General features: G+C 33.1%; 1 protein-coding gene across 1 annotated transcript; it reads right to left on the reverse strand.

The window, feature by feature from the left end:
• Positions 1-365: 365 nt before the first annotated feature.
• Positions 366-16474, reverse strand: LOC105338189 (sushi domain-containing protein 2). The gene is made up of 17 exons (XM_011443190.4): positions 15820-16474; positions 10024-10326; positions 9661-9798; positions 9219-9381; positions 8824-9075; positions 8139-8275; positions 6088-6266; positions 5527-5784; positions 4941-5206; positions 4393-4536; positions 3714-4013; positions 3290-3415; positions 2210-2455; positions 1824-2009; positions 1395-1536; positions 1233-1271; positions 366-1095 (listed from the first exon to the last, which is right to left on the reverse strand). The coding sequence occupies exons 1-17, from the start codon at positions 16054-16056 to the stop codon at positions 1008-1010; spliced, it is 3204 nt and encodes a 1067-aa protein (XP_011441492.3). The 5' UTR covers positions 16057-16474; the 3' UTR covers positions 366-1007.
• Between the last annotated feature and the right edge of the window lie 11048 nt (positions 16475-27522).

The following is a 27522-nucleotide window of genomic DNA, read 5'->3' on the forward strand; positions in this document are numbered from 1 at the left end:
AAACGTTACGTCAAGCGGATTAGTACGTTTTTGACGTTAGTGCATTGTGACGTGTCTTGTGACGTGCAAACCAGGTTATACAAATTTAACTAAATTTTTCTATCCAATCAAATGCCGCGTTACAACCAGAATTAAATTATTTAAAAATATCTCTTATTAGAAAAAGGCATGGTTGCTACAATAATGTTTCAATGTACAAGTTTTCGAAGTGATAAGATTGTTTCAAACCAAATACTAGTAATGCATATAGATCTTATTATGTCACCATTAAAGTCATGTATATAATTTTTTTTCGTTCTTTATTTGTTACAAGTTCATTTATATTTTTTTTTTGGAAATTTTAGCACAGAAAATAGCAAGACAAATGTACTTGTTTCGTCTTTTATTTTTCATTTTTAAAGATCCAATCTGTCATTATACACATGTATATGACTGTACAAAATGTAAAATGTAAAGACATGAATAATTTACATCACATACTCAATATTCTTCTTCTTTTTTTTCATTCGTCTGTTTACAATATCACACACATGCACACCACCATATATTAAATCTTTTATCCATCCATCTTCTATCCCATGAAAGTTTGATTTAAAAAAAAAAAAAGAAATGAAATTATATACACTGACGACGATGAAAATGAGATTGAAAAATAACTGGAATGATAAAATTTTACTTGAATCATCCTACAGAAAATCAAAATTCAACACACATCATTTTAAACAAATCATAATTACATGACTGCAAAAATTAAAAAAAAAATCACATTTTTTCATAGGAAAAAAATGCAATAACAATCAACAAGAAATATCTAGCTACAAATATGAAGCAACTGTCTATAAAATTCAAAAAGCAGTAAAAATATTGCAATATAATTTCTGAAAGACTCCTTTTGATATCTGCCGACTAGAGTGATGCACCACACAAAATGTTTGTTTTTGTTCGTCTTTGTTCTTTTAATGTTTCTTTCTTTCTTCATATATTAAAAAAAAAATCACCACAGGTCACTAGAAGAAATAGTCGTCCAAAAGATTTGGGTCGACATACGTAGGACGGGGTATCTTAAAGGCTCCTCCCTGCCCCAATGAGGATAAACTGTAAGAAGAAAAAAATATTAGGTTATACCGTGGAATGTTCCTCTCCAAAAAATACGATAGTGAGTTCGCATACTTTAGGTTAGTATTACGAAACAAACCATTTAACCATTCAAGAAAGCAGACGTTTGTACTTACCTTTCGAGAAAAATTGGATTTTCAAAGATGGGTCCGTTTCTGAAATGTACAAGATTTAAAACATTTGTCGAGATATAATGTATGTATATAAAATAATGAGGAAACTGGTCGGAATACTACAGAATTGGTTTTAGTTTTTAGTTGTATTTCATAAAGTCTTACATTTCCGGATCCGGTTCAGGTTTGGGTTTTCGCCTACATTTGAGGACGGCCATGATGACTATGACAATTACTATGACGCCTATCAGAGCTCCCGAGCCCGATCCTATGTAAACAACTAAGCTACTGATTGGACTATCCTCAACTGAAAAAAATGAAGGAAAAAGCATGTAATGCATAAAAAAATAAAAGTCGAAAATATCGAACGCTTTAAAGGCGTATTCATAATGGTCCGGTTACACAATTAAAACCTCCTCGAAAAACAAGAAAATTATGTATTAGATTTATATCAAACTGTTAAGCTAGATCTTTATCTACATGTAATAATAGCTGGGATAAAAAAACCTTGATATTTATTTTGGTTGGGTCTGATTAATCATATACCAAAAGAACAAACCGGAAATTATTATTTGCATCTTTGCGGCCACCTACCGATTTTCTCCACACAGACTGGCGATCCCACTGACCACTGCCCGTTCTCCCTGCACACAACAAAGGAGGCTCCCTGGAGGAGCTGGAAGCCCTCATAGCACCAGAACGTGGCGTTGTCGCCAACAGCATAACCACTGGCGGAGCGATTCCCATTCACGGGCACCTCCAGGAACGGACACCTTACCACTGAAATATACCAGAAAAAAGTTCTTTAAAAAAAAAAATACCTGACGGGATTTTTAACATCAAACTCTAAAGGGTTTTTTTTGGTCAAACCAAGATAAACTTTTACAAAATGTGTTACAGTAGTAAAAGAAAAGTGGACATTTTAATGTGAAAAATAAATACTCTTTATAATCTATGAATAAAGGAGATTAACTCTGTACCTTTTTGCACATCACTTTCAATTTTCTTGAATTTCTCAATGAACTTCATGGTCCCTTTGGCAATTTGTTCATTTCCGGTCACACTATAGTCATACTGGCATTGTTTATTATCACCACACAACTCTAGCACGACAGAAAAGTTCAATTCCGGATTTCTTATCTCCTCCAGAAAAATCGGTTCGTAGTTAATTGCATTGTTTACTGTCCCTGAACGATTGAACAGCGATTCGTTTCCATGTACCTCCCCTGTAAAAAGGAGAAATATAATAAAATGTATCAGAAGTGAACACTATAGTTCAATTACAGCAGAGAGGGGGGGGGAATTTCATTCTTCCTTAGTTAATAACTCAAGTACCATATAAATATACATTTATCATATTGTGCTATAATGGTCCTCGTTTTGTATGGATGAAGTGAGGCGAAAATAAAACCCCAGCAAAAAACGTTGCCGTGACGCCATTATTTTGTTCGCAAAAAATTATTTCCAATATTAAGGTGGCTCACTACACCTTGGAATATTATCTCAAATCAGCAGAAAATTAAATTACTTGATTGTGATAGATATCATAATGGATAAGAAGTATTTAAGTCAAATAGGCAAAAAATGTGCAATTTTGGATGAAAAATTACATTTTCGAAAATTTAATTCAGTAAACATGAACAAAAGCTCAAGGCGGATTCGAATTCATGATTTACGGTTCAGAAGCCCAAAATTTTAACCACTGAGCTACGACGATATACAACCCAGTCGAAAGATATAAGTCTAGGTGTAGTGAGATACCTTAATTAAACTTACAAATATGTTTCAATACTAACATTCACCAAAATCGGAATTCTAATGTCCAAGATAAATTAATTATAATTAAGCAATTATATTTTAAACTTATTAGTGATGGTTTGATGACATTAAAAAAACCACAGTCAACAATAGCGATTGTAAAAATATCTGATGGGTTTTTTTTACATACAGAAATGTATTTTGCATTAATTTATAAATATCAAATGCACAGGGCATCTTGAGAGTTTGTTTCACATAAAAAAACCTAAAAAACACCGATTAAAAACTAGGAGACAACTTACATGTCATGCCAAACTTGTAATGTAGGTCTCTCATTGAAGAGTCAGACGGCAGCACTAAATTGTGTCGAGTTATGAAGTCATCATTGTCATCTCCATTAAAATTACCAAGCAGACCACGAATCTGGCCTAAAATAAAAGGTAAAATAGGTTTAATTGAGGTCAAGGCTTCTTCTTGAATGACCTGAATTCAAACAAAAATCTTGTTAACAAGACTTTTAGTCTTAGCATCGGAAAATAAACACTGGATGGATATGTCACTCATTGCTCTTTTTTCCTTTATCCTACTTTAATTTATTTTTTAAAAATGAATTAGATTTTTTTTTTTTTTTGGGGGGGGGGTAATTTTTGTTTGCAGTTGAGTTTAGTAAGGTCAAATTAATCATCAGGCATTAAATGTTAGGTAATTCCAGGTGAATAGTAATACCTTTGTATCTCTCGCCACTGATCATGACTAGGACGTTGAGGAGATCAGCTGATACATCGACGGACACGGATAAATCCTCATTCTCAAACACAATCAGAAAGTTCACAACGGACTCGTCGTCCCCCACACTTCTCTCTAACTTCACACCGTTAAAGTTTGAGGTAGCGTCAACAATTTCTACGATTTCACTGTTCACTAAAATGTCTGTTGCCCCGTCAGACGTTTTGTAGATTTCGATCTTGTCAGAGGTTTCTGTTTTCAAGGCCAATGCAGAAAATACAGTGGCGTTTTGTAGAATTCCTAAAAATGTATGAGAAGGAGAAGAAAATGTCATGTTTGTTAAAAAAAAGTACGTTGCATAAAAAGTTATGCCAACAGAAAAATATATGTATATTATTAAAGTGATATTTTTTTACAAAATGAATGTTAATACACTGAATATTTTCGGCTTCAATTTCTTGTTTCTAAATTTAACAGCGATTTCTTCTTTATCCAAGCAGTTCAGTATTTAACAACAACAACATTAAAAAAAAAATTACATCTACGCAATAAATGTGCATTTCTGGCTAAAAGAGCAACTGTACCGATAAGCAAGCTAAGATTATTTGATCAATGAATGTTTTTATGCCAGAAACTGATAAAACTTTTTCTCGATTTTTATAAATTTTGCATGACTCACCGGCAGTGTCTCTCGTCTGAACGGCACGGACTTGCACAACCATTGAAGAATTGACGTCTTTCAGTAAGACAAAATCCCCGATACCGTTAAAAGTATAATCTTTTCTATCTAGGGTTGTCAAATGTGGATCCCCCGCTGCTTGCGCTGTGAAGATGAAAACAGACACGTCAAAAGTACATATTACCTGAAAAATTCCTAGACCAGATGTTCCTTTTCTTAAAAAAAATCACTTCATTTTATATTTTTATTTTCAACAAAGAGCATTGATCGGCTCAACTTTCAATATGTAAATGCATTCCATTCTAAATAAAATAGTTTCAGTTTGAAGAAAACATCCTTATACATTGAAGTTATTGACAAAGTCAAAATGATTTTGATTTTGTTAATCTATTAAACACAAATGATTAAATTTGTCACAAACTTTGAATTTCTGTTATGGGGTTCGTGTTTTCAAGCAATAACTGAACAACTTAATATGTACTCTTGGCAAGTATTGGCTTGCAGCAATGATATTCATAAATGATGAATTATTCTGATAATGTAATTACCAGGGGTTGGAGGGGTATAGGCTTGGCACGTCGTCGGCGGTCGGAGCTTCAAGAAGCGTTGGCACAAGGAATTATTGAAAGCATACTGGCAGCACTGTAGAAAAGGCACCAAATCGTTTTGGAAGTAAGAGAAAAACGGCACCAGTTCCTCGCCCTGCGCGTGTATGTGATATCGAGATCGAGTCCCTCCTGCGTGCGGCACCTCACGTGCATCCAGAAGTTCCCCGGATGAGCTGTAGCAGCAGGTCTCTCCACTTGTAGAAAAACTGCGTAACAGGATATTAAGAATGGTGGTTACATAATTTGCTGAAGTCAACCAATTTGTTTTTTTCAAGGCTATCTAAACACTTATATTAACTTTTAGGGGGGTTACTGAAAGTGTTGCGAGAGATGAAACTTCGATCATAATTTATGATAACGCCAAAATTGTTTTGAATAGGTAATCTACGGTATCCTCAGGATACACTTGAATTTAACTTGTCAGAAGCAATATTTTCTTGATAAAGAAGATATGGTAAGTGACACCTATTAGCAATTGAAAACTGATAGATTATGGATAAAAACAAGAAAAAATGGCAATACTCACCCATGCAGAGATCTTCGAAAGCACTGGGCTGCTCCTTTGTTGTATAAACAGTTTGTGTCTATCTTGTCGTTTTGCAAATTGCACAGAGGGTCCACAAAATAGCGTCCGGTGTCACGTAACGCCTGTCTAAGGGTACACGGACACGTGGAAAGCGTATCACTAGATAGAGACGGGGACAACTTCATCCAGTTATGACACATATTTGCAGCATCTTTAACGGTAGGCCACCTAACCGGAAACACGTCTGACCATATGGAACTGAATAAAATCAAACAGAAAAAAAAATGATTTGCAATCATTTAGGAAGAGTTCTTAAAAATTAAAACAAAACATGCATGTGTTTGACATTTTTACATCTAAATTGTTTTAAACTATGATGAGTACTAATTTTATGAAACATGGATAAATGTTAATTCTTTAAAATTTGGACCGGTTTCCAAAAAATTAAAACATGCGAACAAGCTTTAAGTTAATCTTTTGTTTTAAAATATATTTTGTAATTTGATATCACATTGATTGCGCGCATGGTGTGCAAAACTTTGCAACAAGCTAGGAACATACCTGTAGCCAGCACTGATGTTGGTTCGGATGCGTAGTACTAATGACGTCATATTCTCATGCAATAAGTTCCCGTCTAATACGATGGAAGTGAATACAATGTTTGATGAATTGAGAGGAGATGAGAGGTCAAAGGATTTACTGCGAACCGTAACGAAGGATGGTTTGCTGTCATTTGAATACTAAAATATAAAAAAAAAATCCAGTATATATCAAGATAAAACTACAAGTACATAATCAAACATATACAGCAGTTTAATGAATCTTTGGAAAGGGTTTATTTTAAGAAATGAACTCAATGTCTACCCAAGTTATACGAGTATAACCTGGGTTGGGGCAGTTTACGCTTTATAATCCGCGAAGCCGGACAAATTAACAAATTAAATTATTTAGAAATATAGTTTGAAACAAACATACATATATATTAAGGGATTATTGAATAAAACGAATACATATTTTTTTGTTCAAAAACACAATGTACAAAAATTTTAAAAATATATCTTTCTAACGATTTCTTGGTAATATTTGTTATGTGTAAAAGTCTTTAACACCTTAAGTAATTAGTGTTTAGTGCCATAGTTCAAAAATCTATCTTCTGTAAAACAAGATCGACGCATTTAATTCAGGGGCCGTCCAATTAATCATAAAGGCTTAAAGTTTCGGATAAAATTTACATTTTAGCCTCTTTTAGAAAACACAATTAGTTAACTGTAACAGAGATGATCAATTATCCCATTCAATTTGCCTTTTTTTCCCACATCTTTAGGGATCGATTCTTACATTTTCTACAACACAGGGAATTCTGAAGGGCTAATCTACAACTTGATTATCTATCGCAAACAAAGTAAACCTTCAAGATCATGATTTGAAATATTTACGAGTTTCAGGTGTGAAGATTTTGGCCGAAGGGGTACAAGAAAGGGGCTGCAAGGTTTTTTTCCGGTAATTTCACTTGCGTATTTTTAGATTATAAAAAATCAACAGAAAATCTCTCCTGCAACGGGCAGATTTAAAACGGTAATAGAATTGTTATTAAAGAGATCATGTTTTCGCGATGCTTTTAAAATTCTAACTTTCAAATAGTGACGCAAGTTACTCGTGTGATAAAGATCAAATTATATATTGCTATACGATAAAAACTCCCAAACACGAAGATTTTTTGGTTTTTTAAAGTTAATCCACACCAAAAAAAAAACAAGCATCGTCGTACTTTTTTTTTTCTTTTTTTGCTTTGTAATTAAGGAAAACTTCAAGAGTTTTTGGCAAAGTTGGAAGAATAGAAATGATAAATAGTTCAGATAAAAACTTCCCCTGCATCTGTTCAATCAAAACGAGATATACAAACAGAACGCGAAGATAAGAAAAGCAAATGAGAGATTCGGGGTCCCACCCATCTTATTTATATATAACTGATCTTGAATTACAGTGCAATCTTATTGTAAACGAAGGGCAACTTGAACACATAAATTACGCCAGTCAGTTTTCTCAGATTTCAACTTTACTTTTTATTTCTGTAAGTTGCAGATTTTATAATGAAAACATTTTAAAATTAATATACTTGTGGATCTATTAAACCTACATGTACTATATATAATATGTACAGAGAGCGTATATACTATTACCACACTTTTGAATTTTTCTAAATGACAAGTACATGTATTAATATCAACTATGAAAAGTTGGTATGCAGAGATTATCATATAAGAGTATCGAGAAAGTATATTTTTCTTTCATGTAAATTTGATAATTGACCAAAAGTACACAAGTACAATTAAGAAATACTTCGCACATAAAAATTAACGGTTAGCATCTTTTTGGCAGGTGAACATTCTGAGACAAGCCAAATAAAATATTGTATTACATGTATATCAAAATTAATCATGATTCAACAAATCGTTTTAGTTTCTTGGTGTTTCAATATTCTAATTTTCAACAATTTTATTGCAAAAATGGACGAAAGTGAGCACAGCGCCAAAACCACTAGTGCAAGTAAAAAGTTTGAAAAGAGGCCTGACTCGTCAAAAACACTACTGCAAATAAAAAATAACATGTACCTGATATGCCATAATGTCCAGAAACAGCGAGGGGGACGGAGTGAGGGAGGAGTTCCAAGACAAGGTCACGTTGCGACTAATGACCCAAGAGTCGGGACTGAGTCGAGTGATTTTTGGCGCCAGAGACGCTACGTTTTCTGTTTAAAAAAAATCACAAAAATAAACAAATTAATGAGCTGGAAAATACTTATTTTGGTTTGAGGTACTATTTCATTCAACTCTGACAACGGGGAAAATATCACTGCTTCGTAAAATTGTTAAGTTGAAAGAGCATTTTTAAGCAAGAAAAACCATTGTCACAGAGATAAAATGCTATAGAGTGTATGCATACGGAAGAACTTTTTTTAATGGAAATTATTCATATCGGTTCTCTATTTTAACTTTTAGCACAAATGATAAAGCATTATACTAATGACTTTTAACGGGCATTGAAAATAATATATAATATATATTTATCACAAATTGCAATTTTTCTGTCTTTTCTGTAAATGGATAAGCAATTTTTAATATGAAACCTTCGAATCTTAAAAAGTACATCAGCTTGAGCTAAAAGAAAAGTTATCCAAAGGTGTAGGGGATCCTTAAATAATTAAGAACAAAGCATCCAATTAGCATTTCAATACACTTATGAATTTATATCAAGATGGATGAGTGCATGATTGAAGTATTATATATACTGCCGTACCTATTTGATAGGTAGAGGAGTAATTCCAACCCATTCCATATGGGTTAATCTCCAACGTCACCTGGCCTGTTCGGAAAACACTGGGCATGATGCAAGCTGCCGATATGTCATTGATAGCTGTGCATTGAAAAGTGTCATTTGTTTCTCTGATGCGGGCAAGAATGTTAAATTCTGAATTAAAACACGGTCCCGAAATTCGAATTTCCTCGCCTCCAAACATGGATCCGGATTTCGGATATACATTAATTTGTACTGAAATAGATACAAGGATATCAAATTAGAATTGATCGTTGAGGGTTTTTTTTATATTTTATTTTTGTTCATTTGTATAAAGTTATGCAACTGCATGTTTAATTTGATATTCAATGTCATTACAGTTCCTATGCGGGACTTACCAGCATGGCTACATTTTATATCCAGTATGCTGTCACCGTCTACTTGGAAAACCCATTTTCCCGGAATCCCCACGTTACTTGTCCGAGTAAGATTGATGACGGCGTCCGTTTGGGCTCCCGGGATAGAGTAAAAGTTCTTCTGGTCTCCGGCGTTAAAACCAGCCTGTTAAAAAAAATGGGTTTACACATGTTAAAATCTAGAATGTGCGTTCCATTATTTTACTGCGTTTTCTTGTGAACAGATTTTATTTACAAAGTTGAAGTTTTTTTTTATTAGTCCTGTTTTGAAATATGGTCAACGTTTTCTTGTGGATAATAGGTGATGTAATAATTTTTTTTCATATATCGATTTGTTTATCCTGGTTTAAACCTTTCAGAAAAAAAAACAAATATGAACTTTTAACATTTTTATTTTACGGCATTGAACGATTTTTTTTGTTACCTGTGCAGGACTTCCTCCTAGACCCGTTTGGGGATCTCCCAAACTGTTACTTCCGGTAGTCCACTCGATAGTTAGATAATTAAAAATCACGAAGGACCTCTTTTCGTTCTTCACAAGAACAGTTTGAAAAGTATTAACCTGTAAAATATGGTAACAAAGAAATCAAATAAGCTTCTAATACCAAGGTAGAGAAATAAAATATCTACTTTTATTAATTGATTACAATTTAGCGTTATACAGATGAAGGCTAAGACATTTCTTTCTGTTTAGAAAGAATTGAGCTAACGATTTTTTTTTTTACAAAAACCGTTGTTTTAGGAAGAGTGACGTATTTTTGATAGGATTTGAACACGATCCCCTTACCTTACTGCGGCCTGACCCAACTGCTGCATAGTAGCCCACTTTATGCCAGGTAGCAATGAACACCCAGTTAGCCTGGAAGTTTCGCTGAGAGATAAAGTATTCTCGGATCTCCTCTGATGCTTTTCTCAGGAGACTCGAACTTTGGTCCTGGCGGTACCACACGTTACCTTTTGACCATTCCGGACTGACGTCTACGTCGGCCCAGAATGGTGCTATCAATGGCGTATTCTCTGCCAAGGGAAATCGTTTAGGCTTGTACTCGTTCAATTGTGCATCAAAGGTTATAAGCCCATTGTTGTTAACCTAAGGAGAGAAAAAGAATTTTTTATTTATTTACACGTAATGTATAAAACATTATGTAACATAATTGGTAATACGTTTAATTAAATTCAGATTAATAAAATATAAATTCAAACGTACATGTTAATTGGGTGTACAAACATTTCTAAAGACAGGGCAGGGTTTGCATTTAATGTCTAAGTCTATACGTATATGTAATACATGTACTTAATATTGGGACAGAGTTTGGATCCTATATTTATGCCTCAGAATATCTTCGCGCGTTATTAAACTCTCGTTGGAAGGCGTAAGAGAGCGGATTTATATACATGTAATATATCTCTGAATAAATCAAGAGTCGATGTCCTTGTGGCTTGATGTAAGTATATATATAACGCCAGGTTCACGAGGTGCGAGTCCAGCGGCTGCATTCAATTAGCCCCAGGTAAACACTCTGGTATAGGCCGACAACGGCCACCTAGATCGTTTTATTGACAGAAGCCGGACTCCGCCTGGCTATTTCACCATTTGCCGGCGTTTTGCCCATTTCAATTGTGATCAATCATGGCTGTTGGACGTCAGGTTCTGGGTAACGATCCACATTTTTGTTGTCGGGTGTCGTAAAAATCCTTAAAGGGTGGTGACCAGAAATTATCGCGGCCTCGTTGTTGACGGGGATGACAGACGAGATTGTGTAAAAATACACAGCGATTATGAAATTTGCACAATAATTGAGTAAAAAATAAATATTGACAAACTTCTTACTTAGAAAAGTGACGTCGCCAACTACAGCGGGTTACGTGTATATTCGATCAAGCCTTTATATCTTTACAAAATAGACCTTTACACCAGGTATATTTTCATTAATATCAATCACTTTCATCTTTTTAAAGTTAAGCTTTAAATTCCTTACGCTTAAACAGAATTTCACACGATGAATAAATATTTTAATTCCTAATATTTTTTTTTGTTCTATTAAACAAACTAACTTTATGAACTCTGTCCTGTATTTTTACTTTTCAGTATGTATTGATTTGAATTGGCATAAACAAAAAAAAAAAATAAAGAAAAAAAATAAAGAAATCAAACTAAAAGTATTTGTTTAAAAAAAACAAATTCCGTTCTTTGTTGAATTAAAATATTGATTTTCACGGGGGAAAAATTGAAAATGAAAGAAGATTAAGGTACAAATACAATTAGTTGAAAATCAATTACTGTAAATATTATTAGTTTCAAGCTTTTGCAACTGGCAATATACAAATCTAGCCCCCCTTTAGTGGGCCCCAATATGCTTCACCTCTCTGCCATGTAAACAAGGGTGGAGTAAAATAGCCTCGATTTGGGTGTTAAAACAGCTTCTCTCTATTTTACAATGGATTCTTATCGGCGTTTCCGCTATCAAGGCCCGAAGAGGGGGCAAGATAAACAGAGAAGTCCACGAGGAAGTTTTGTGTGGAAAGCTTTAGCAAACAGATTCGACGACTTAGTATTTGTATAGAACTGTTTGTAGTGCATGGTGCACTGGGATATAAAGATAAACACCGATAAAGATTTTCGTAAGCCCTCCCGAACTTCCAATTTCATCGAAAACCACACGTTCTTGTTTGTCTCCATAACAAATCGAAAAATGGGCATGCTTACTGCATTTAAATATACATGTGTTGCAAAATAAAAGCGTATTTATATACCCATATTATGTCATTTGTTAGCTATTTAGGCCCACAACTGCTACAAAATATTATATTCATACGTCTAATTTTCATTCAAAGTTAAAAATTAATATTTTATTCATATTTCCAAATTATAAACGTACTAAATATGCATCAATGCGGTTATATTAGAGGTTTAAATTACTTTAAAGTACATTCTTTAGTCGTGATCACTGCTCATTTATAAATCATCAAAGGACCTGGATAACACTTGTTTGTAAAAAAAAAAAATTAAACTAAGATGATTACGTTTACAAAATATTTCATACGTTTAGGTGTTTTATTTTCTTTTGGGGGAAGGGGGGGGGGGTCATTTTTTTCTGAATTTTTTTTTACTTTGATATATGAACTTAGCCATGCAAGACAGAAACATAAAATTGATAGACGGAATGAGCGCCGGTAGGGGGGCTGGGATCTTAATGACCTTACACGGCACGTTAGCGGGTATTTCATCAACACTTGAATGGTCAGGGCCTTTATTGTGCGTATTCAATGTGACACAAGTCTCATAAAGTTACTGAAGACAGGCAATGGGTCTTTATTCTATAATGGAATGCGCGTACTTTACGCTAGGGACCTTCAAGCTATTACAATAGCTATTCGTATCTCACACATTGTAGAGTATATTACAAAAGAAGAAGTTAACCAATGGGGTTACGTTTTTTAAAATAAAGATCAAAGAGACCAAGCCTATCAAATTTTAATCATCTAATGATAATACAAAAAATGCATATCATGCTATTTATTTGCTTCTAAAATCTTTCGCTGCAATTCTTTTTAGCTTAAAAAAGATCTATTTTTAACGTTCACTTTTCAATTTCAAGTTTTTAAGAATAAAATAAAAAGGTGAGAGAAAACCTTCATGGTATATTTATGACGTCCTTGTGACGTCATGTTACATGTACTAATTAATGGTAGTCTTGTTTCTGGCAACGAAAAGTCGTGTAAGAAAAACAAGAAAGGCGGGGAGGATTCATTAATTACTAGTTACACTGAAAAACGTGCTGACACACTGTGGCAGACGACAGAAGGTCACGTGTCTCGATTGACCTCTGCAGTGATCTATACCATAAGGTCAAACGGTATTTCATAGTGCTGGCTTGAACAAAGTGCATCTGGGGCTGGTGCTCATGTATAGATATTACTAATATAGGATTATAAGTTATTTTTTTAAGCTATACAATATTCAAAGCAATGCGTTGAAAATTTCGTCCTTGATGAAATATTTTAATAAATGTAAAATAAAACCAAAACCTTGGCCTTCCCCCTCCTCCATTTTATGTTTGAGCACAAACTGGATTTCTATGCATACGTTTTATTTATCATATTTACATTACGAATTACGTAATTTTTATCTGTGAGTGATACACGACTGTATAAAGTTCTTGTTTAAATATATGACTTTCCATATTTATTTTCAAATAAACAAAATCCCCTAGTCTCTTTTTATCACTAAAAGTAAAAAATAACATTGGTAATAGATGAGCATCGAAGTTTTCGGCAACAAATCGTATTCTAGTAATAGAAAATGGCGTGTTTAGGTTGAAAAGCAGAGTAACGGCTCACTCATTCATCTTTTCATTTTTATCTTCTATCCGCGTTTTTTTTCTGCAAGAAAAATTATTCTCTGTAAATTAATTTCAAATAAGCTTGTTTTGTTTCGGTTTTTTTTAAATATGAAAATAACCATTAGTAGATTTTCCTACTGTCGCCACATTCAAGAAAATTAATGAATTCCCCCTTACGGTGCTTCCACCCATCCCATCTTCACAGAGAACAGTAAACATTCAACTTCTCTGCAGCAGCAAACAGGAATCAATTTTGATCCAGGGATAAGTTTAAATCTTTTGAATTTCTAATAATAGCATCAAGTTGAAAAGCGGGATGAAAGAGCTACCAAAGTTCCTTACGTAGACTTACGTCTAGTATTAATGAAGCAGATTATCAGTTATTGGAAGCAAAGGATTCTGTTCGTGTTTCGGTAATTATAATCACACACAAGAACCTTCAACATTAAAAATTGGCATCGAGTTCTGAAAATGGGTTTGTTTAGGAACGCCCTTTTGTTTTATTTTCTAAGAGCGTATGTTGCACCCTGAAAAAACAATAAACTTGGGTTGTAATCATTGACTATATAACCTTGCCTTTTAATTTAAAACGAAGTTTGCATATTTATATAATGTATTACTTTACTTAAAAGCAAATTTTGTAATTTGTCTTAATAAATTTCTTCTCGAAGAAAGGAGAGTTTCTTTTCTGTAAAGACTACAACATTAAAACTGTAATTACCACTTGTCATAATTTTACTTTAACATGATATACTTGTACACATTTTCTTCCTGATTTTATACATTTATCTAACCCCTTCAAAAACAGTGGGTTTATACGTATTGGAGATACCCAAAAATCAATCAATCCATTGATTTTATCTGAAAACTTTGGATCAGTGTCAATTTTACCAAGACCAACACAGCAAATCCACTGACCTTGGGCCTATATCGCTACTTATTGTGAAATACTTTAACTTGAGCATGACAGTACTTTACCAAATCCAAGCTCAGTTTTTGAAATTTGTATTTAAAAAAAGAGAGAGATTGAGAGAGAGAGAGAGAGAGAGAGAGAGAGAGAGAGAGAGAGAAAAGGGGGTAGAAAAACAACCAATCTTAAAAAATATTCATAAGAATTTATTTAAAAGTTTTGCATTATTGTATTGCCTTTATACCGGGGAACCATTGACTACTCGCCTACCAGACTCACGAGTACAAATATTAGTTTTCTCCCTCGCTGTTTACCTAAAGTAATTTGTGTGGTTGGAGAGACTCCTCCCTACCCCCACGTGTGTTTTATTGGGTCGGATCGTATCATTACACTGGTTCATATAATTAACCGTTCCCTACTTTCTCCATGCATCTGGGTTTTTTTTTTGCTTCAAGTGCCATTTTTACTCGTGGGTTTCATTTTCTTGTTCGAAAATGTGAAGAAAAATTTGAAGAACACAAAATATGAAAAGATATTTTGAAAAGAATATTACATGTACTGGTTTTCGCCTCCATGACAGGGCCCTTGAGCAGTATATATATACAGCTGATGTAGTCTAGGGGCGGATTGCCAGTTATTGGTGTTTTGAGTGATTACTAATAAAATGCCCCGAAAACTAGAATCTTATGACATGTGACAAGACACAATTTGTGTATCTGTGGACATTTCATCAACTTAAAAAATAGAAAAGAAAGGCCCTTAGTGAGTTCAGTCTTTATATATCTGAATAATTTCATATATGTATGTGACTTCGTTAACTTGTTGTGGATTTTTAAGGGTAAGCTACAGTGTATGAAAATGTAAAAGATAAAACCTGATATATCCTATTTAAGAACAGCTGGAAATCCCTAATTACAGATAAATGAGTTATAATACACGAGGGTGTGTATCGGAATTACGGTGTTTTTGTGAACAACCTCCAAAAACTTCATAGTGACGTCATATGAATCCCAGCGTGCTGCCTGTATTTCCAAAAGACGGGGGCTTCGAAAAACAAAACAATTTGCCATCCGCCTTTAGAGTAATCTCCAAAGGGAGCGGAAATTGATTTTGACATTACATCAGGGGCATATTCAATGCACATAAACACCGTATTCATGATACATCAAAGCACTCCATCCACACGGCTTATAGCAGGTGTAAAATGCACCATTCAACCGTAAATACGGGAGTCAATCAGTGTGTTTGATTCATATAATTTTCGTCTTGCCTTGCCGGAAGCAATGGCATGTTACACACCAAATGCTCCCAGACATTAACAGATACTTACAAACAGACTAGACTTATTTCTGCCGAAGAATTTGAATGGATTCTTGAGCAGTATCTTGTGTGAGCCTCCGTCGTCGGCAGGGTCAGTTTTGTTGTCTGAAGTGGATCTCCCGAAAGAATAAAGATCGGACGCGGAGAGACTCTGGATAACCGGAAGACAACTAAATAAACACGCGTAAAAAAGAAAGACCAATTTGACAACACTTTTCCGATTACATTTCCCAACATGTGAACACATTATACACCATAGGAGGCATGGAGTTGAGAAGTACGCCCGTATCACATCCTGGCCTCCAGATGTCCAACCACATTTTTTGCCAAGACCTGGTCAGTATTTTGTAAGTTTCTGTTAGTAACAACACAGGTAGTCACGAACTTCATATATTCACACACAAATTTCACTGAATCGATTCACTTATTCCTTCACAGAAAGTTGAATAAAACCAAAACATTTCGTCCCGGCGTAGCTGCCAGTTCTCTCACTACTACTTCTCTCTTCTGCATGTACACAACACACGCGAGCCTAGTCATCCCTCTCTTTCTCTCTCTCTGCGTTATCGCTAATGTAGGTCAGGCGTTCGGCTCACTGAATAATCTCCGCGATGGGTGTGGTTCAATTTAAATGCACTGACAGATGGCAAATCACAGTGCAATAACGTCGGCCCCCTTGGCTAAGAATCGACAAATGAATATCGATATTTAAAGGTACATAGAATTGGATTACTATATTCAGGTCACATAAGTTTAAAATGAGGAAAAAGGAAGGAAAAATCAAAAGTTTGAATTTTTTACATTCCAATAATGTAGTTATTAGGGTTAGCTATCATTTTCTGATTTTGTAATCAATTCTCCGTTATTTTTGGTGTAGAAGGAGAGGGGGTGTCGAATTGAATAAAAATGACTTGAACAGCGATTATTATTGCGATGGTATAGTACAAAGCATATATATATATATATATATATATATATATATATATATATATATATATATATATATATATATATATATATATATATATATATATGTTTTCATTTTAAAGGGAAAGTTTAAATGTCTGACTTTCGATGAAATTATATACATGTATGTGTATGCATATAAAAACATACATAAATTCACTTTTGCGTAAAATAAATATTGGCAAGAGTTTTAGATGATATCTTAAAAGATATGACATGGCCCTATGGGATTGATTTTTTTTTCATTGCGAAAGTCATTCAGAAATTCTATCAGTTAACCCAAACAAGACATTCATTTTAGATCAGTCACACACACGCGTTTGTGGTATATTGCTTTTCTTTATACGAGACGGCGCTTGTCTTTGTAAAAGTAATAGAAAGTCCGAAAACATATACAAGCGCCCACAGAACGCATGAACTTGGTTTTACAGCACATAAAAAGTTTTGAAAGTCGCATTCAGACCTTATCGTATGACATAAAAAGATAATTATTTGTTTGTTGAATGCAAATTGCTGTTTTCTCGTTTGGGCGTGGGACTTTTTTTTTTCCTTTCAGTGTGTGTGATTTATTCTGCCCTTCCGTCAAACACAAGAATGTCTATTTTCCGGAAGATTGCGCTAAGTGCGCGGAAAATATTCAAATATGTGGCAGAAAATGAAAGGAGGGTTTAAAGTAATAACATTAGTTTGATCTCATTTCCAATGGTAATCTCTTGGTACCTTTCAAACTTAATGGCCAGAAAATCCATCAAAGTGTACAATTGATTGACTTAAACTCACCGTGTCTGTTGGCTTGTTTTTATATTGTTCATTCTGATGTAAATGAGTCCTCAACATTCTCTTGTCTACAGATATCTTTAGCAATCATCTAAAAAAAAAAATGGGGGTTACACCCAAAGTTATACGACTTTCGAACTCTAGTGAAATCAGATCAACGGAGACGGAACAAAGCGGCATTGAACAAACTCTAAGAAAACAAGCAAGGATGAGTAACAGTTCTAATTTTATTTTCTCCTCTGCAGAACACCGCAGGTATTGCAGGTTTTTTTGTATATCTTTTTTTTTAAATTATATGTTAAAATGAAATTCTTTGAATGCAATCGTTAAACCAATCTAATTACAATACATTGTGATCCAGGCTTCACTCGCGCCCATTCCGTGACTAAGGAATGATTGAACACCCTCCAAAAAACGTCTTCTTTAATATTTTATTATCTTTACTGAATTTAAAAATCTCACGTTATCCATTTTATTTTTGCGCGGACCATTCCATTAAGAATCCAGCATTTCCATTTGCATATCATTAAGTACACTTACATGTATAACCAACAGAGTTTTAAAATTTTATATTCAATATATTTGACTCAGTTTTTTGTTAGATTCTCGTATCTATATTGTAAAGTTTTTTTTCGGTTTTTTTTTTTTTTGGTTTTTTTTTTATTAATTACAATTTTTTTTCGTATGATGTCAAGAAACAATAACAAAAATTTACATTTTTATTTTCTGAACTATATGTACATGCACTGTAAAACAACTAAATCTGTATTGATATATTTTGAAAATGAAAGCACTTTTTTATCTTAGGATGATGCGATCATTATGGTGGGGCGTGATCAAATCCAAAAAAGTTGGAAAAGCTTTAATAGAGATTCATTTATGATTCGACCGCATGTACAATGAGCACCTCAAAATATCAACAAAATAGTTCATATATTCATATGGTTTTTAGGAATCATACAAATAAATATTTTATCGACGTTTTAACTTCATTTTCATTTCAAACTCGTAATAATGCAAACAACGCTTGCGCCCAAAAAGTGACGTCATTTGCATCACTGATGAAATTGTATTGAACAATAAATACGTTAGTTATTAATATCACAAACAAAGACTACGAAGGGTTAATAAAACATAATGAAATATTGATAAAAAGCTTTTATTAAAAACATAATAGATATGTCAATGTACATGTATAATTTAATTTTATTTCCTGCAGTTGTTAAAGATTAAGAATGATAATCTGCCAAGTTCTACAAAAATGCCAAATAAATTATTTACTTCGTATTCTATATTTAGTAAAATTTTACACCAACACCACCCTTTTTCTCTATTTAACATCTCTGTGATCGATCGATTCACAAAAGCTTTATCATTGTTTGTTTAAAGGCGTTTTTATTTTGGCATTCTGGTATGTAAGGTATTTTACAACAACGATATTCAAATTGTCATAATAATACTAGCAGTGCACAAACAGTTTTTGAATATTTACGTAAACCGGACAAAAAGTGTACGATCATTCAGTGTGTAAATGGAACAGTGGCGTTTATACTAGTGTATATAGAATGAGACATAATGAAGTTCCCTTACAAAAGCCAAAGATATTATACCGTAATGAGATTTTTTTCACATGAAAGGGTAAAACGACCCCCCTGTTTAACCGCATGATAAAGAAAGGTGCTTGTAAAAAGGATTTATCATAAATGAAGGGTTTTACTTTTATCATAATAACGTCAAAAATGTGGGCGGCTTCCAAATAGTTGCCGTGCCTCGTTCTCAAATTCGGTGCTGCACGACCTTCTCACATTGTATTGATGCTGTTTTTGTTTGTGTGGGGTTTTTTTTTGGGGGGGGGGGTGTTTTGTTGATTTTTTAAAATTCAAACATTGTTTCTTTTGGTGGAAATATTATATCATCAAGAAAAATCATTTTTAAAACAGCGTGGCATTAATTTTTTTTTACCACAATTCAATGAAGTCATGACGTTATTGTTCATCTTATTTTTATTTTGTTTTATTAATTCCGATTTTTTTAAAAACATATTACATGTATATTATAACAGGCATAAATAATTGCTCGCAGGAAATGTATAAACAAGTAGATTATATCAGTGGATTTTGCAAATATATAAAGTAATATGAGCAAGGTTTTTTTCCGGAAAGACGTGTTTCTATGGAAGTTCTCCATCAAACTTTAACAACCTTTATAAGAAGTGAGACTTTTAAAAAAAACCGATTGATTTAATCATGCAGAAGAAGCATTTCATCGTTTCTGAATTTTCGCAAACCAATTTTGTAATTTTGCTTCAATCAGAGGGTTTTTTTTTAGACAGTTATCATGAGAATGACAAATACAATACATGACAACCAAAATAAAGCTGCTCACATTGCATCTTTGTAATAGATAGATAGTATTCATGAATAAATATTTACATCCGCCAAATATGATTCCCTCTATTTCTTACAGAAATTGATTGTACATTCATAGCTCTGTAGAAACTGACAGGACTGAAATCTACACACCCCTTTTATCGATTGGTCGAAATCTTCAGCAAATTAATAAAATTGACGCAATGCACAAAATAATAATGCTGATATCAAACTCAAATTCCTATAGAAGACGATTGAGCTGTTTCTTTTATCTAACGTATACTTATGTATATTAGCAATGATTTAGTTAATTTTTCTTACGTTTTACGATTTTATCAATATGCTACATGAAGGATGTAAATATAAACAATAAAATGCTTTCTTCAATGATTCAAGCGGATCGTGTATTTTTTTCTGCAATGTCGCCACCTTCATATCCCGCTTAGGTCGCCAAATGAATCACTTTAATGATTAAATTTTGTAAAATGAAATTTCTGTTTGATACAAAAGTGCGTAGGTTAATAACATTATAAAAATAACTTTAGAGCATCAACTTCAAAGGTTGAAAACAAAGTCCAAATTTCGTTTCCACTTTGCATTCACTATTAGTTAGTACATCTACGTATATTATATGTTCCTTTAATGCACAGTTTCTTCAAATTATGTGGATTTTATTTGTTTTATTTACGAATTATTCGTGCAAGTATTAGTGTATGGATTCTCAAGTCATTCCCAAAATCATTTGCATGGATAAACTCGCTATATGTACATACTAATGCATAACTATACATACATTGTAACTATACATAACAAACACATTCCTTATATAAGTAATCAAACTAAAAAATATTTATCGTCTCTCAAGCCATGGTCAAGAGTACGTGTACACATGTACATATCCCTGACCTACTCGACACATGGGAGAGAATCAAACATACTGACCATGCATATTTTGCAATTGCGACGATGAACTAGTAACGTGTGTATGAAGATCATGATGATAAAAAGACTGATGCATCATACACTTTCAACAGAAAGAGGCCATATTTGCGCTCGTGTGAAAAGGGAGGGTCCATTCATGGGTTTCCGGTGTGGTTTTCGTGTCCTGTTCAACAGATGCAGAAGGGCCGGGACACCTTCCAGCAGTTTTAACAATTCATTATTTTATCACCATGCAACAATTTGTTTATTGTCAACAACCTGTTTGGAATAATAATTTACAATGAACAACAACAGTGTTCAGCCATCTGGAGTATTTCCTGCCCATACATCTTCTGTCTTTAGCCGTAGGAATTTCTCTATAATTCTAGAACGTAGTATTCTTTTCTTTCTTTTTTATTTATTTTTTTTTTTTTGGTTTATATATCTTTTACATTATATTATGTATTTTAGAGACATGTCATTTTGTAAATTTTAATTTATTTTCTTGAATAAATCTTAAATTCGTTGTTGTTAAATTGTTCAAAATGTAGGGTGTAACGGTTTGCAGTATCAAATAAATGAAGAAAAGTTTGATTTCTTGGCATACTGTATACATGTACAGTCTACTTATCTTCGATATAAAGAAATTAAACATTGACAATTGATTAGCACAAAAAGTCACAGTCTCCATTAAGGAGTTTAATTTTCTTTTTCTTAACTTTTTGTGCTTTCTTACTTCATACTAATAATCACAGTCGTAATTTATGTTAACGGTGCCATGACCCTCCCCAAATTCTTGCTTATGCATGATGAAATAGCAATTTAGGTTTTTTGTTTTTTATATCAGCAATTTTTTTTCACTTTTCATCTTTTTTATTTGTGCCATTTTCTTTTGATAAAACTATGAATTTTATAGTAGTTCAGGGGAAAACAAACTATATGAGAAACGAAAAAAAAATGATTACATAATATCACAGACAATTAGCCCTTTTAATTAACAATCAGGAAAATGCATTTTAGAAATGTGACTGAATGAGTTAAAAAAAATTAAGCTGTTTGAAAATTTAAAAAAAAAAAAGCATTTCAATTCGCTGTTGGAGCAGATAGAATTTATATACATGAACGCCCAATTTGTCAACAAAAGTGGCCTGATAATTATCTTATATGGATTTGATGTAGCTTTGATATCTGTGTACGAATGTCTAGCTCTATAGTGTATGCGCAGTAGACGCTGTAATTAAGAACCTTATATGATTTATTTTAAAAGTACAAAACACACGCAATCAGTTCCAATCTTTGACATTTTCCTTCCTTTTTTTGCAAACATATCTAGGTCTGTTGGTCATATTTTTAAGTGCTACACAATGTCACGAGCCGAGTTTGGATACTTCAAATTAAACTGAACACTTTTGTTTTTTAATGATATGACTTCTTGTAGACGGTTAAGAGTTTTCTCAATTTATCTGTTATCGGCATGAAATCTAGCTCCAGTCGCTCAACAGCATAAAAAGTATTTTATGACGTTAGCGTATAAAACGGATCTTTAAAAAATGATCTTAAAGACATACAAAAAAAAGAATAGAAAAAAGCATGTATTTCGAAAGAATTAATTAAACAGTTTAATCTTAGAAATTATGTCGTATATATATATGCGTCATTATTATGCAATTCTTGTCTTGATGCCAAACATCGAAAATCAATAAATTTACATGTTGAGTTCATTCTGTTTAAATTCCAATTAGATTGCCCAAACTTCAGATGTGGTTCTGAACATAAACTTTTACATGAAAGTGGATTTATTAAAAGAGCTCCTCTAACAAAATCATGAATTTTAAAATTGTGCTGCATATTTTTTTTTTTAAATGTTGAATACGATGGTGCTGATCCTGCATTTGGTACTAAAACGATCGTTGATAAAAAAAAAAATTGGTCGGCAAATTGCACAGTGAAGTCTATTAATTAATACATTAACATGACATTTACATGATCTGGGGTTTTTTTCAAGTTTAGGTGTTATTCATACATGTATGCACAAGTATATACCTGAACAGAGTTTCGTCTATTTGTGTGTGGTCCAATTATACCTCTAGTCTACACCAACCCCATCCAAAATATAAAAAGATACGAATGAGAATATTACAACTGATATCTTAACCAAAATTTAAAAAATAACTAAAGATGCGATAATGACTAAAATACTTTGGATGCCTAATTTACAGAAAATGATTATTATTGCTGTTAAATCTGATTTTTGAAATGTTCCTAAACACGAACGTGTTTCTTCGAGGTCGCTCTTTAACAGAAAAAGATTTTCGTATGTAAAAAAAAGTTTCGCACTCGACAGTAGCAAATGATGAGAGAGAGAGAGAGAGAGAGAGAGAGAGAGAGAGAGAGAGAGAGAAAATTTATACATTTTATAAATAGATAGAAAATCAACATTAAATAGATGCATATCGTATCATAAGCAATTTATTCAATGTTCCCTAACAAATTTTCGACCACCAAAAAGTGCTTATCTTCGTTATCGAAATGCGTGAATTATGATGTTCAGGTCCAATTACATTACACCGAATAGTAAACCTAAATCTCTATTTTACTCACGCAACACAATATTTTTTATCATGAAACAACCTCATTTCTTTCTCTTTTTTGTTTTTTGCAAAGTTGGTGGCGTTATTTGTTTACTTTTTTGTCTTTTCTCCTACAAGAAACTGGTGAATGGGAAATATACAAGATGAGACAAAATCTGACTGCATGTACATGTGTAGCTTCCCGCGGATAGTGATTGAAATACTCGCAAAACTAAAGTTAACCATACTGTTCTTAGTATAGAGTTACAGAGTAAACGCTGATGATGGACTCCACCCTTTTGCTAGGTTGTTGCTCTGACACCTGAACTGTGCGATCTGTCAAGTGTGGATAATGTATATTGACATAGCACCCTATTGTCACACGGAAAGGGTGTCTCTAGATCTGGTTTCCATACGGAATCATTTGTCTGTTTTTATAGTAACTTCTTTGTATTCACATTTATATAGAAATCATTTTGTTCCGTCAGTTTTTTTTTTTTTAAATCGAAACTATATATGAAAAACAAGTGAACCTTGTTGCAGTAATATGATTATCAAGGAAAGAAAGAAAGAAACAAAGAAAGAAAGAAAGAAACAGAAACCCGCACGTTAAATGATTTTTCGTTTTGGTGAAATTGTGTTGATGTAAAATAAAATATATATTTATCAAAATACATAATTATACACGTCTCTGTAAGAAAAAGAGATAAGATTTCAATTACAAATATAGGTATAGCGTTTTCTTTACAATTATTCAACTTGTAAGAAGTGATTATTCTTAAATTAAATGTACGAAAACTGGTGCTTAAAATTGACAGACGTTTCAAGTTTCGTTTGAAAAAAAAATCTTTTTCATTAATTGATTTTTTTCTAGATTTCGTGCATATTTTAAGATTTAATTTTAAACAACTCTCCTATGCAGTTATTCTTGCAAACCAGTAGTGAAAAAGTGTTTGGACATAAGCACAAATCATCACCGCTGACAAGAGAAAGTTCTTGAAAATAATCGATAAATTCGATGTAATATATTTAGAAGCATTGTTTTCGAGGAAACGTATTTATAAATTCCTTGAAAATAGTCAGATTTTAAATGGTAAGAACAATTTACATATTAATATTTTACCCTGTATATGTATTCCTATGCCAGAGTTCATCATTGCTTCGATACAATTTTCAGAATTATTTCGAATACTGATAAAAAATGCATTGTATAGTTTGATGGCGTTAATTCTATTTTGCGACATGATTATATGGTATTTTCCGTCTATGGCTCGGAATTCTTGTCGGAAAGGCCCGATAATTCATGGTAGAAAGAAATGTGCATAATTATTCAAAAACACATAAAAAACTAATTGCTATAAAAAATTACATATTGTTAATTTTAAAATATAACAAATAAAATCAACTCCCGTCAGTATTTCAGTACCTTGATTACTGTTTGTGCCCTCATAAACATAGTTTTATAGGCCACATTTGTTTACCTCTAATTCGCTTGATGTTAATTCGTGTATAACCGTATGACGTCGTGTAAGAAGTGTTATGCAATTCGTACTTAGAGGGAAATAAATGTCTTATATACCTTCAAAACATTTTAATGTGTTATGAAATTCGTTTGATCGCAAGCCGTTTTTTGATGAAAAACAAATGGCTTGTTCGCGCCATCAGGTGTGCTTCAATCACATGCTTCACGTGCATTGGTTCGTTCTGGTGTGCATCTGTGTTTTGACATGCCTATGAACTGCAAAATAAACCGATATCGAATGCGATGACTCAATGATAAATGCACCTAAGTCACTCCAATAATTCGAACTGTTTTATTGAATAAAATAACCAAATTTAATATAATTTCATTTCTTTGCCACATGCATTTAAATTGTCTCGCATGCAGATTATTCGCCTAAAGTATATCATAAACCTGAAGTAGGCACTTGAACTAGGGAGATTAAAAATTGACAATGACCGGCTTTTTCACCAGGAAGAATGGTACACAATATAGTTGTGATCTTTTATTCTTTAAACTGGGTGTTACTGGCAGAAGAGTGGATTTCATTGTAAATCTATCACAAATTTATGCAGCAATTTACATATATTCGTCTTTAGATTTGTGTCCTTGTATATCGTATACACCGCGATATAGTAACATTTAGAAGACTGATGAAATGGAATTCTGTGTCAAATACATCCGTTATCCCGGGCCCTTCATTTCAATGTGTAAACAAGTCATTCTATCATTTACGGCTTTCATAATTAATCAAAATGTTGATTATACCTTGGAAATTTTTTTTTTTAGAAAAAGATAAGCATCGTGTCTGCGCATGCAGATCAATATAAAAGATTTTCGATAAAAATTTGTGATTATCGATCTGTATTCAAGTGTTCGTGGAGATTCCTTAAGCTATTTTCAGTTTCGAAGGGCGGGGGCTCTGCACTGTCAAATAAAGAAGTCCGGTGGCCGTAGAATCTCTGCGTATTTATCCTTTCATTCTTTTTATTCGAATTTCATGGCATGTTTTGGCATTTGATTTGACCTTCACCTGGTCACTTTGTTAACGCTTTGTTTCTTCTGATGTGGCTACGATTTGATTGTAATGCCTGATGGTAAGATAGTCCTGTGGTTTTTGCCAACAAATACTTAAGTTAATGGGCTGTATACTGGCGCAGGGCTTTGTGATATGATATGCTTTTTATCTTTTATTTGCACATGCATGACATTTAAAATTATCTGTCAAATGTATATGACATATAGTCATTAAACGCACTACATGGTAAACCTAAGACAAGCCGGTCGTGAATGGATTGTGTGTTTGGTTGGGTTTTTTTCATTGTATGGTTACAAATTTTTATTTATTTTTTTTTTTTCATTAGGTAGGAAAAAATTTGAAGCTTTCTTTTTATTTCATTAAAATGAATAATGATCCTTTTTATTTTTAATCGTACGTGTCAAATCAATGCAGTTCTGGCCAATATAAATAAGAGTATGTATAAATTTGTATGCAAATGTCAACTTACGTACATGTATTCTCCGTTCTCCGTGTAATAAAAGTTTACGCTATGCAAGTTACGTACGTGTAGTACATATTTATTGGTTTCCTCGACAAAGTTTGATAACTCTGCGTCAGATTTAGGCCTTTGTATTTGAAGCGTATAGTGTGGTGTAATCTATGTCCAGAGGCGGATCCAGCTATTTGGAAAAGGGGGGGGGGGGTTCCATTTGATGAAAATCAATATGTGCAAAATTGATCATTTGTCAATAAACAAGGACTTTTTTAACGTTCTCCGAGCGAATACAACTGTATTTAATAAGTATTTATCTCATCACTCTATTTCTTCAACAGCAGAGTGCACTGCATTATTGAGCGTTTTGCCGTTTTGGTTTAGGTAAGGAAAATTTGCATAATATCTAGCCTCAAGAAACCCAAGTTTCCATGCAGCAATGAGAAAGTGTGTCTATTCTTGATAGAAAAGAAAGACTAAGAAACAAAAAATAACTCAGACTAATTACGACAAACTATTACTATAAAAATGGATGTTTTGGTAATTTTTTTATGTCTTTGATATTTTTAAATTCTTAACTATTTATCGATTTTGATTTCTATCGATTGCCTTCTTAAATAAAGGTCTAAATGATAGGATATGACAACAAAATGGGGATAATTTATCTGCAGTAAAGATGGTACGTGTGTAATACATTAATACAATGGTAAAAGCAATTGTCGTCCCAGGAAACTTCTGTAATGGATGCGCTACATCATCTGGACAAGTACAGATGCGATCATATTTAGAAACATTTTGAAAGTTGTGCATTTTCATAATGGTTTACATATAAACCCTTTACACGGTATTTTTGTAACAAAATTTTCGATTCTTGGAAACAAAACAAAAAAGGACTTTCTTTTGTGTTTCATGTGGGTATGAAGGTAGCTAGCATTCCAGAAAAATAGCATAACCCGCATAAGCAGGTCATGTAATTTTCTTTGAATTTTTCGTATGAAACGAAATAAAACTCATATAGATCTATTGTAATTATTTAAGTTAATTAACTAAACAATGCATTTGGAAGCGGCTTTTTAAAGTAAAACGAATGCGTGTACTCATATTTGAACGTCGTTT

This window comes from Magallana gigas, chromosome 2, assembly GCF_963853765.1.
Source record: "Magallana gigas chromosome 2, xbMagGiga1.1, whole genome shotgun sequence".
In the NCBI taxonomy this organism is placed as follows: domain Eukaryota; kingdom Metazoa; phylum Mollusca; class Bivalvia; order Ostreida; family Ostreidae; genus Magallana; species Magallana gigas.